Below are 12,321 nucleotides of genomic sequence, written 5' to 3' on the forward strand. Positions count from 1 at the left end.
CCGCCGCTGGGCTCGCCTCAGCCCTCCTCGCCGCCGCGGCGCTGTTCGCCGGCAGCCGCCGCGGCGCAGGGGCGCCCCCTCGTAGCCGGCAGCGACGCGGCGGGCGGGAGTTTTTCTTTGCCGATTGCCCGCCCTACGGCGGGCTCAGCCGCCTCGGGGGTCGCAGCCGCCGCCGCCCCTGAGGTGAGTTAAAGGCCCGCGGCGCTTCCACCGAGGGTCCCGCCGGCCCCCGGGGCGCCGGAGTTGTTCGTGGGACCCGCAGCTGCCTCTGTTTTTCGGGTGCTGAAAATGGCGCACCGCCCTACTACCAGAGTGAGCAGAGCTGGTGTGAAGGGTGGTGGAACTGCTGGGTCCTTGGGGGACCTCCACTGTAGCTCTTGTTGTGAGGAGACAAAATACTTCAGCAGTGGAGAAAGCCAGGGATGAATAAAGTCATAAATGGCGGGAGTCTGTTCTTTTACCTCAGCCTTAAGCGTTGGCTGCTAATAAACTCATGGTTCCCAAGATAGCTTTGTTAACAGTGGAGGGAGTGAAACAAGGCTTGAGAGAGTTCCCAGCCCTATAATAAGTGAACTGCTGTATAAGAAAATAAGTGCAATTATTTTGTAGTTACTGGGGCATACAAATCAACTATTATAAGTGTAACTAAAAGTAAGATGCTGTAACAAACAGGAGATGGGCTAGATTATTTCAAATATGATCTATCAATCAAAGATCAAATCCAAAGATCATGTTAGGGTTGGATTAGAAAGGAGGATTTAAAGGACGCAGTAAAACAGCGGGATGACCCAGCATAACAAAAGGGATATAGGATGTAGGTGAACCTGACAAAACAAGTCAAATATGTCCCATATGTCTGCGAAGTGACCCAAAATCCAGAACAGCAATTACCGCTGACCTTCTGTAGCTGACTAGTTGCTTTGCCTTTTGAGAGACTAGAGAGAGAAAAACCCAAGTAAAATCCTCTCTTATCTGTTTGATCAAAACCAGGAAAGTGGCCTCATTCATAATGATTAACTCAGAGTTAATTTTAACTGTTCTTTCTTCCTTCCCCAAAGAAGGCTTACGTAACTTTCTACAGATCCTAAATAATACTTGTTCTTTAAAAAAGTTTTTTCTAAGTTGTAACTTGTATAATCACTCAGTTTCAGTTCCAGTAACTTTCATATGGTTATTTTTGTCTGCCTGTATTTACTTCCAGGTTTTTACATGGATCTTCTAAAGTATTTGCTAACCCCCTATGGAAACAAACTATGGTCTTGCTAATTAAAATCCAGAAATAAACTGCATTGTTTAGTGTTGTACTGTGGCAGGTCATGTGGATGTCTTTCTAAGTGCATTTCTTTCAACAATTTCATTTCAACGGAATGTTTCTGTTATCTTGGTATATGAAGCCAGTGCTGATCTATATTCAGCAGTTAGAGGTAGTAAAAACCCTGGCCAAAGCTTCTTTGCTCTGACAAAGATAGCAAAACTAAGGTAGGAATTGCTTCTGGCACTGATCTAGTCATGTATTACTGCAACAGCAGGAGTGTAAGACTAAAAAGCAAAGTATTTTTATAGTCATTTACTCACTGGCAGAGAGGTGGCTAATCTCAAAGATGCTGCAGTACAAATCTGAGCTGGGAAACACAATATAAGGGTGTACAATTAGTAAGTTGTACTGAAGGCCAATCTGGAAATTAAATTGGATTTTTCAGTATTTTAAGTTTCACCTTACTCAGTTTCATTTCCTTTGCCCTAAGAAACTGTAAAAAAATACTTTTGTCTTCCTAATTCATTATTACTGAGTTACTAATCACCATAGTTAAAATTCACTCAAGCTAATGGATTGCATTAAGCTGTATGGACTATTAAAGCTCTACTTAAAGCTTTAAGTGGTGCATTCCTTTATGCAAGGATGATTTTTTTCCTTCAGGAAAAAAAAATAAAACCTGTAACTGTGTGAGTTTGACAAGGAACTCCAACAACAAATGCCTACCAGCCTTCTTTTATAGGGAAATATATGCCTCTATTTTAAATATAAATATAAACCAAATTTAAATCTAAAGTAACAGAAAACACTAATTTTGTGGATTGTATTAAAAACTGAAAGCTTTATAATTTTTCTGCTGTACTACAGGAGTTAACGTCTTGCTTGTTTTAGAAATGAGCAGTTTGCTTACTAATACTGCTGCACAAAAATTGACAAGGCAAAGTGAAGTTCAAGTAATATATTAATTTACATTGCATTCCAAATACTATTTTCAAGTCAGTGCGATTGTTTATAGTTACCAGTGATCTTTCAGTGATTACCAAGCTCAGATTCATTGACCATTTAAACTGACTGTTGACACTGACCACTAGCTCAAAGCAAGCACAAAAGATGTTCTGAAGTTCATAATAGCAGGTGAAGTCTCCTTGCATGTGCTAACACATTAATTTCATCCTGAGAATATTTTTACAACCTAGGTTCTGCAAACCTTGAGCATGGGAAGTTCTTCAGCATCAGTCCCAGAAGTCGCTGCTCATTTGACAGCTCCCATTGTATCATCCCTGCTAAAGATCAGAAGGTGAGAAAGGTCTAGTTCCTACCTGGGCTTTAGTCATGGATTAGGTAGCAGGGTATGAATTGTTTTGGTGGATGACTCAAGGTTAAGACTGAGATGTGAAGCACTCATGAAGCTCAGACTGGGTGGGGAAGGCAGAACAGATATTTTGCCTAGACTCTGAAATTTTCCGATTTGCTGTCTTATGTTGTGTGGTATCCTCTAAGTAGCTCTGGACCTAGACTAACATAGAACAAGTTCCCCCGAGACTTGCATAGCTGTGTATGGAAGTGTGCTTGCGTGTGTTGCTTGTGTGTGTAAGAGAGTACTTCCTGACTCTGTTAACTTGAAGAGAAGTGTCTGCTTGATGAAGTTACTATCACTATGGAAACCTCACTCTTGCTGATAAAATCCTGGAAGAAACTTCATTGTTTAATGTAGTATTGTAACTGTTATTCTGAGTGCATTTATTTCATAAAAATTAACACAGCACTTCTGGTAATGTGACTATATGGGATTAATGATGACCTATAATGAGCTGTCAGTGGTACTAAGTCTGGTTAAGTGCTGCCAAAAAAGGGAAACTAATGCATTGCTTCTGGCACTATGATGTAAGGATATACTGCAGCAGCAAGAACTTAACACTAAAAAGCAAAGCAATGTCTAGAGGCAGGAAGGTCAGGAAGGTCATACTCTACTTCATAGATAGTATACTGCTTTATAAAACGGCTGTTTGTAAGGCTGTAAGTGTTAATGAAAACTGTTTAAAAGACATCACCTGTATTGTGTATCATGTTGTTTCCAAATTGAACAAAGATTTTAAAACTACATGAACAACCTCAGTAGCAAAATGCTCCACTTTTTTTGCCTTCTAACGGAACCTGACCTGCCACATTCATTTAAAACTGGACAATTAGTAAAGAATTACTAGCTGGAGTGTTCTAGGTTGACAGTTACCATCATTTCATGGTGACATGAAGATTTTTGTATTTGTCAATTGAAGTTTCTCATCATTGTATTTGAGAAGCTTTAGACTATGACCCCAGTATAACTGATGTAGTAGCATCTGTTTGAATTTACAAACACCATGCCCCCCTGAAATCTCTGGAAGTTAACTATTCTGCTGATTGCAAAGGGATGTTAATTCCTAACCCAATTTCACCACGGTATCTGCATTACTTCATGTGGGGTGCTGCACAAAAAGATGCTGCAGTTGGTGTCAAGGTCTCTTGTAGCTTCCAATATGCTTTCCTTGATGATGGCAGATCGGCCGCCCACTAGGAGGTAAACGTCCTGCTGCTGGCCCTGCGTCATGGAAAGAGAACGATCTAGTGCCACAACGACCACCAAAGGGTGAAAGTTACCAGGAAACTCTTCCTGTATGGCAAATGTGAAAGCATCTGGATATAGTATGTTTGTTATTTGCTTGTAATTTTCAAGACAAAGCATTGGCCCATAGTACCATTCATAAAATGGTGCTTGAGTCCTGCAGTCTGATGTAGCTGTGGCAGGACTTTTGAGAGCTTTCAGAAGAAACATATTTAGGAAGTCAGCTTGCCAATTTGTCTTTCCACTTTTTAAGAGCATGATCCTTTTACAACCTGTATCTCCCTTCCAATCTATTTTAATTCTTCAGGAGGATACTCCCTACCTTTCAGGGCAAACAGCTGAAAATTCCTTTTCTCTCAATATGAATATGTGTATCTCATAAATGTTTAAATGTCATAAAACAAAGGAGATTTTCAACCTTCAAATATTAAAATTAATCATTGTGAAATTACTTCAGTGGTAAGTAATTAAAAGAAAAACAGATGATGAGGGCTAGCAGTAAGGGATTCACGATCCATGATCATTAGCATGAGCAGAATTGGAAATTGTGAAAAGTATATAAATCAGTGACTTATATTTGACTACCTTCTCTATGGCTGGACCTAAATTATCTATTAGAGTATGCTGCTGATCCATTTCAGAGCCTGCAGAAGTGCTTTATTTGCATGGAAACAAAAATGTGAGAATTGGAAGAAAATATGGGTGTAATTTCTATATATTTGACCCTACGTAGCACTGAGAATTGCAGTTGAAAAAGGCAACTGGAAAGTGGTCCTAGGTCCAATCGTGCAGAAGCAGCATTATGTCTTCTGTGTGCAAAAGCATTATATTAGTATTATAGTATGAAATGTACAGATACAAATGAGAAACAAGAAGTACAACTTTTACAAAATATTATTCTGAATCAATGTATATACATTATACACATTATACATGAATTTTGTATGTCACATATGTCTCCAAGTTTATTAACAACAGTTCAAGCATTGGCTTTCTGTGTTATTCTTGTGTTTTGGATTGTGAGTTATTCTTGCATCTGTATTATATTGTTGTTCTGGATTAAAGAAGAAATTAGGTACGGGACCTTGTTTAACAAAACTGTACTAAATACAGTGCCTGTCCAATTTAGATTTTTCCAAAAGGCTGGGGCAGAGAGGAATTATTTAGAAATTTACCAGACCAAGGCTGAAGATGTGCCAAGTAAAATAGCTGTATAACAAAGGCTAGTATGTATCATGAGAATACTCTTTAAATTTGTAATAGTTACGTGATGTGCTTATGGTTTTTTTTAAAGGAGAAACAATTATACAAATCAAACAGTTCATTCTTTTTAGTCCCATAGTGCTTGTATTGCAAATAAGGACGGGTGCTGGAAGTGGAAAATGTTTTGTATTTGACTGTTTTTTTAAACAAAAATTCCTTTTCAAAATGAAGGTTATACAACTTGTATAGTTTTGAAAAATAGAGGTGAAGAGTTGAAGACAGTTTGGTCCCTGAGAAAGTATCTGGAAAACTACTAAAATCTATACAATTGTTCCCAAGGCCACCTTTCCCCATCACTACCAACAGACACATTTATTTCTGAGCTGTAGGCACAAGCCACCACCAGTAAAGCATAATCCTTAAATTGGCTCATCATCATTCCAGTTCAGGCCAGGGCTTTAATTAAAGGGGTCCTCCTGTTATATACCACTGAAATGAATGTAAACCTGTCCGCTTTATGGACTCACTTATGCTCTACATCTTGCAGGTCAAAGTTTTCAATCAGTGTAGAAACCCTGTAACAAAGATTCATTATCATTATACATAATCCTCTCATAACAAAGTGGGACATTTAGTTGGTCTGTTGTTTGCAAGAAGGGGCTGACTCCCCATTTCCTTGAGCTTCTGTCCGCTTTGAGGTGTCAGTAATGCTGGAGCAGAGAGGTGATGAGCAGCTCCTTTCAGCTGATGAAAGTTGTTAATATAGCTGGCAATCAGTAGAGTGATCTCAAGAATCTATAACAGGAACACACAAAACTCTTTGAAAAATAGTGATGTGTTTTGACTGCTGAAAAAATAGCTAACTTTTTAGCAAGTGACAGTCACCAACTGGGAAAGTAGTTTTACTTCATCAAACAAAATAAAGATGCGGAGAGAGGAGATGCCTAATAGAACATTTTTCTAGTGCTCCTTGCAAAAAATGTAATGTTATTTCCATCAGTATGCTAGATACTTTGTCTTCCACAATCTTAAATGACTTAAACAGATGGCTTCTTTCACTTTGAGAGAGATTTTGAAGTCCGAAAGATGACGCTCCTAGAAAAAACTTTCATGATGTGTTCCCTCAGTTTTGCTAGAAAATACCTAGTGCTCAGAGAAGTAAAGATGCTGATAGATAAAAGGAGTAAATACTTCTGGGAGCTTTTTACCATATTTTCTCTTTGCAATCCACACAACCTTGCCTGTAAGGGCACAATCTGAGGGGAAACTTGAACAAATGTATTTTACTATGCTTATTTGTTTGAAGAGTCATGTTTTGGCCCAAATTTATATGTGGAATTTTGTATTCTGTTTCATAAATTGTTCTGACTAACAGAAAAAGACTTTGAAATCTTTGCTTTTTAAAAAAATACAGTCAATCTTACCCGTGAAGGAGAGAGTCTAACTTTAAAAAGCATGAACAGTTTCTTTACCAAACATAAAAATATCCTAGGATTTTTAAGAAAATTTAAGAAAGATTTTTTTTTTCCACATCTTGTGTTCTACAATTCCACTGTAGAACACAAATGTACCTTCTTAAAAATTATCTCTGGTGCTAATCAAGCAAACAGACTAGTTTTAGGTACTGCATATAATTCCTGTCCTTAATAGCCTTCTTTGTCCTTCTATGAAAAATTTGGAATGTTATTGACAGGGACATGAAAAGAAAATGAACACATCAGTATTGTCACTGTTAGCTCTTATATTACTAATTGTCTCACTCTCTAAAAACATCTGGCAAAAGTCAATAATCTGAGAATGCTAGGAATAAAGAAGGTGTTTCATCTTTCACATCTGTTAAGAATCACCCACTAGAAAAAGTAGAAAAGTAGCAGATGGTAGGAAACTGTTTCAGGTAATATACCAACCTTTGGTTTTGTCATGGCAAAAAGGTGTTTTTCAGTTGATCTGTCCTTTGTCTGAGCATTGTTAACAACCAACATAAAATCATCCTGATAGCCTCCGAAAGTCATCAGACTCTTATATGTATATGTAACTGTTAATCGCTTAAAAAAGAAAACCCAAAAAACAAAATGCAAAACTATAAGCAGGACAATGCAGGAAAAGCAGATTATGACAAATACTTTTGAAAAAATAGTTGCACATGTATTTTTCCAAATGTTGTTGTTAGCCTCTTATGAATCTCAAAATTAATTGTAAATTTTGGGTTAGCTTCATTCAGACCTTCACTATGAGGAATTTCCATTGCAGATGATAACTCTTGTAGGTTTGACCTCTATTTCTATTCCAGATTAATTAGATCAAAGATATTATAAGCAGGTTTCAACTCAAGTGTGTAATTCAATTTATACAACTCTTGACTGACTTTGAGAGAAGTTAATCTTAGGAATTCCATTTGAAATCGAAGCAGTGTCTAAATAAAATAAATGGCAGAGTATCAGACATCCAAAGAAATTTAACTCCAGGACTTCTTTTTGTGCAGTGATGTAGGCTGCATACACACAAATGAAATTAAATTCTGTTCTCTTTTTTTTAACATCTCTGATGAAACATAAATGCTCTTCAAGGCTCCTCTGCTTTCCATGCCTCCGCTCTTATTGTTCATTGTTCAACACCACATTAGTGGCCTTTGAGTCTATGATTAGCATTTAATTCATCATTACAACTTATATTAATTTGCTGCAGATGTTCACATTTAAAATTCATCGTAAGACAATATTTGTACAATAACTGACTTAATATCCTTGGTTTCTAAACCTCTTTTTGCCCTTATTTCAAAATAGTGTTTTCTCTACCCCTTGCAACATTTCTGATACCCCTGATCCTTCTTACAGAAAATCAGAATATTCCCTGGAAACTGAGCATTTCTTGAATAGCAAGTAATGCCTGCTGATATTATAAACTGACAGTGCTCTGCAGAAACGCCATAGCTAGCTCTATGAGCACATAGTGTTCATAGAGCTTTCTGCAGTCTGATGCAAGCTCATTGTGCTTGTTCTTTGAACAGAGCTGCTGTTTGCTCTCCTCATGTTCTTTTTTATTTCTTTAACTGCAAAGAAACGTAATGAAAAGGCCCGTATCAGTACAATTATAAAGTTCATATTTTAATTTTCTGATAATATTAGCACTTGCTAATAGCGCCATGCCATTCTGTTTCTTTGCAGGATATAAATTAAAGAAGGGATCTTCTCAGGCACTGCTTTTTTACACTGATTACCATGAGTCGTTTTCTGTGAAAACTTTTATTGCAAATCAAAGAAAAATCAGAGCCTAAAATGACATAATTAAATAACACTGGGTTATTTTACCTACTATTAAACAAAAATAATACAATGAAAATAACAATCTTTTACAGTAACTGCTTTTTGCAGAGTGTATGTATTATGAATAATAATGGAAAATGAAGTCTCCAGGAAAAGAAAATTAATGTTATTGTAAGAACTGTAACTATGGATCTCCTGACATCTGAATGATTAAAACATTAACATTTCATTAAGATATAAAAACTGTATCTGATAAACAAAAATAAATTCTGTGCAAAGACTTCATTACTTATTTCTATTATTAGTGCTACTATTATGATGATAACATTAAAGTGTTTTGAAAGGATTGAATTTTTGCTTTAAGAGAAAGACTAGATAACTTAGCATGATAGGCTAATGCCATCTTTTATGTAGTATGGTGGTGAATCTCTCCATATACTCACTATTAAAATCTACTTTGACCAAAATTAAAAAAGAAATTTCACTCACCATAGAGCTGTAATCTAGGATGCTTATGCCATCTTCATGTACAGCAAACCATATGAAGGACTTCTCAACTGAGGATGTTGCTAAAGGCTACAAAGAGAAATGTTCTTTAATTACTACTTCAAAATGAGGCAGTATGTAAATAATTATTAACTCTCAGCTATTACACAGCTCTCTCCATCCACAGATCTTACTGAAATTTACAGTGGGAGGGAACTGATGTAAAGGAATTGAAGTAGCTGCCCAAAGCTACGTAGGTGACCAGTGGCATAACTGTGAACTCAGCTTAATGCTCTTGGAGCCTCCCTTAGTGCTTAGTCCAATAAAATGTATAGTCTCATTAATAAAATTAAAAAAAAAGTCAGGTGTTTGTTCACTAGCACGTATGTCTACATATGCAAAGAACAGAGTGCTGATAAGCAACTTTATATATATATACTGGGATTACCTAATAAAACATAAGGGGTGAGGTGACAGTTCTGTTTAACATAGCTGCTGAATCATGAGAATTAAGATAATAGTGTTTTAAGAGAAATCGAGAGAGGCCAGCACAGAAGGGACCACTCTAAACATCCTTAACATTTAGTGTTTCTGCAAGGTACAACTTTCACAGGCAGTTAATGATGCCTCTTCTATATTCTACTAGTTATCAGGTAAAAAAAGCCTGAAACAGAAAGGCTATCTCAAACTAAGACGTAAGAAAATGAAAAGATACCACCTATATTAATAATGTAAAACAAGAAGTAAATGTATTGGAAAGTTACTATTATGGTATACTTAGTACTCTGGCTATTACATTTCATCAGTATATGGTTTAAACAAGTTAGTAATTTGACAAAAGATTCAATCAGCACATGTATAACACACTCATTTTCAACAAAAGGGTATTACTATTTGCCAATTATATTTATATTAAAAAACCCCCACCACTCAAACTCAGCGAAGTTTCTTACTTTTGCTGCAAACAATTTAGCACCAAAGAAAGACCATTTTCTGGCTACAGTGAGATAAATGCGCACACAGTCTGCAGCACTGTGCCCTCGCAGAGCCATCCATCTTGTAGACAATCGCTGACAAAGCTGTCTGTTGAAATGAAATATGTAATTTAGTTATTGAAAGGAATTTAAATGCTTACCCATAGCAAGTTTAATAAGCAAAAAAGAATCCATTTGTTAAAATGATAATTTAAGTTAATACAACAACTATCACTTATACGGTATTAAATAAATCCAAAACGGCATTTAATATTTTTATGCACATGAAAATTATGAAGTATCTTCTAATTTCTGCAACATTATGATTAAATATTGATGTAGCAGTTGCAGTATAATGGGAAAAAGTTTAGGACAGCTTTTAATGCGTCTCTACAGATAATCAATCTACCTTTATCAGTACTCAACAGCTATGCCAGTTGTCATTCCAAAAATCCATCCAGCTTGGCACACATCTTTACCTGTGGCTAGTAGTAGATGTGGAAGATATGGCTTAACACTACTCTTTTTTAGTGTATCTGGACGCTGCTACCAAAAAGGGTGCTTCTGATGCATGATGTGTTCACACTGTCTCTCTTCTTTTGCGGCCCTATGGTGAGTTGGTTCAAGAAAATGATCCTATGGAAAACTAATCCTCAAAAAAACCCACCCCAAAATAACTTTCTAGCACAATGACCTGCAGGAATGACTCACCTGGCAGCCACAAGTTTATTAGATGCAGCCCATGAAAAGGGAGGGGAAATGTGTAGTAAAGGAAGATCTTTCACTTGCAGCTTACTCTTACTGGAAGTTTATGAAGTCAAACTGCACCCTTAGCAAACAAATACAAGCAACATGGCAGGTATAAAGTGATTCTTTTCCTGCCACAGACTTCCAGCTCTGGCAGTTGGTAGTTTAAGGACTACCTGAACAGTTCAACAGATGTTTGACTTACCCTCCATAAGTTATGCTATTCTAGGACCTCTTATACTTTGTTCTTTGAAATTAATTGCATAACTGTATTTGTTGTGTGTATATTTCTGAATGTCCCTATTATCTTCTGACTATGTAATAATGTTACTTTGTGGATATGGTGATAGCTTTAAACTTTCTCAACCCTGTAGTGAAGAATGAGGAAAACACTTCTATGATGCTTAATGGACTTGAAAATTGCTGTATCATTGACTTTGGATAATTTATTACGCTGTTCTGCTCTTCTTCATGTTAGTAGATGTTGATTGAAAAGACTTGCAGGTTATTCATTTTACATTAAGTAATAACTTAACTAGCAAGTCCACTAAGTTAACATATTGCCAATGTGACCGGCTGCCAGAGATTACATATTTGAATAGCAAACACTCAGATCGGTCCACATGTCCTTTACTTTCAGTAGTTCTTTAGTCTGTGCACAGACTTAATTTAGATTTGCTCAATAGGAAAAGTAAGAATTTCAAAATTGCTGGGTTTTGTAACACTATGTAGTAACTAGTACAGCTTTTGCTGGAATGCGTGCTTAATGATGGTCCTCTGTTCAGATTAGAAATAGAGGAAATGCGTTCTTCAGTTTAGTAAGAAAATGAGTTTCAAACACAGGTTTAGGCAAGTATGGCAAAAGAGTAAGTTGTATCTAATGACAATTTAAAACTTCCTCATTTTACTCCTAGATTTCTAGAGAATATGAATTGCAAAATACATCTCACCTTAATTGTTCCTCTGAACAACCATGCCTATATCTCTTAGGGTAGAATCTCTCCAAAACTTGTTTTAGTGTTTGATTGGACTTGGACTGGGAAGTGACTTGACCTGCTGGAGTTGAGAAAGGTCGTTCAAAATCTCCAATCTCTACCTAAGGGGAAAACCACAAAGAAGAAACTTTTTTGTTACTCCAGAGTAATTTTCTAGCTGGGTGTTACAAGCTATCTTCTCCTCTGTCTTACCAAGTATAAAATGAAAACAGTTTCTCAATTAATGTATACTTTTCACTGATATAAAAGTCATGCAAGTAATTTTATTTTTCTTATTTTATATTTACCATGGAAAAAGATAAATATCAAGTATAAATTGTACAATTATGTTTACTAGTTCTGCTCTGAGATTGCTAGATCTCCAGCTGACACAAAGCAGTTTAGATTTATTAAGTAACACCACCAAATAACTTTCTCAATAACCTTCCCTTAAGCCTTATTTTTTAAAAATAAAACAGATCTTATCAAGACCATGTCTAGTAAAGTTAGAGTCGTAGGTTTTCATTAAACAGCTGTTACTTTGGTGTATTAACTTGCAGAAATCATATAAGGAACAGTGAATGAAGAAATGGTACATGATGACATGATATTTAATCAAAGAGGGCCTGACTGTGTAGGAGGTAAAGCACATTTTATCTGTAATGGTGCCAACAGCAGCATATGCTGTAAAGCATTTCCACTGAAGTAGAGTTAGCCTTACCCAACAATTCCAGTCTATTTCCTGCACTATCATCTGTAAAAGGTGGAGGTCACTTGACTGTCAGGAAATCCTGGACCAGTTTCTTTATTCTGGTTT

General features: G+C 36.5%; 1 protein-coding gene across 1 annotated transcript in view; it reads right to left on the reverse strand.

Moving 5' to 3' along the window:
• Window positions 1–4,733: 4,733 nt before the first annotated feature.
• The window catches only part of PLEKHH2 (pleckstrin homology, MyTH4 and FERM domain containing H2), a 61,617-nt gene continuing 54,029 nt past the window's right edge, over window positions 4,734–12,321 (reverse strand). The window contains exons 26-30 of the mRNA XM_049833850.1: window positions 11,481–11,626; window positions 9,763–9,892; window positions 8,813–8,899; window positions 6,968–7,105; window positions 4,734–5,855 (exon numbers count right to left, since the gene is read on the reverse strand). Of these exons, the coding sequence (XP_049689807.1) occupies window positions 5,673–5,855; window positions 6,968–7,105; window positions 8,813–8,899; window positions 9,763–9,892; window positions 11,481–11,626 (684 nt within the window). The 3' untranslated portion in view covers window positions 4,734–5,672. The remainder of the gene's footprint in view (window positions 5,856–6,967; window positions 7,106–8,812; window positions 8,900–9,762; window positions 9,893–11,480; window positions 11,627–12,321) is intronic.

This window comes from Accipiter gentilis, chromosome 30 (genome assembly GCF_929443795.1).
Source record: "Accipiter gentilis chromosome 30, bAccGen1.1, whole genome shotgun sequence".
NCBI classification, from domain to species: Eukaryota; Metazoa; Chordata; class Aves; order Accipitriformes; family Accipitridae; genus Astur; species Astur gentilis.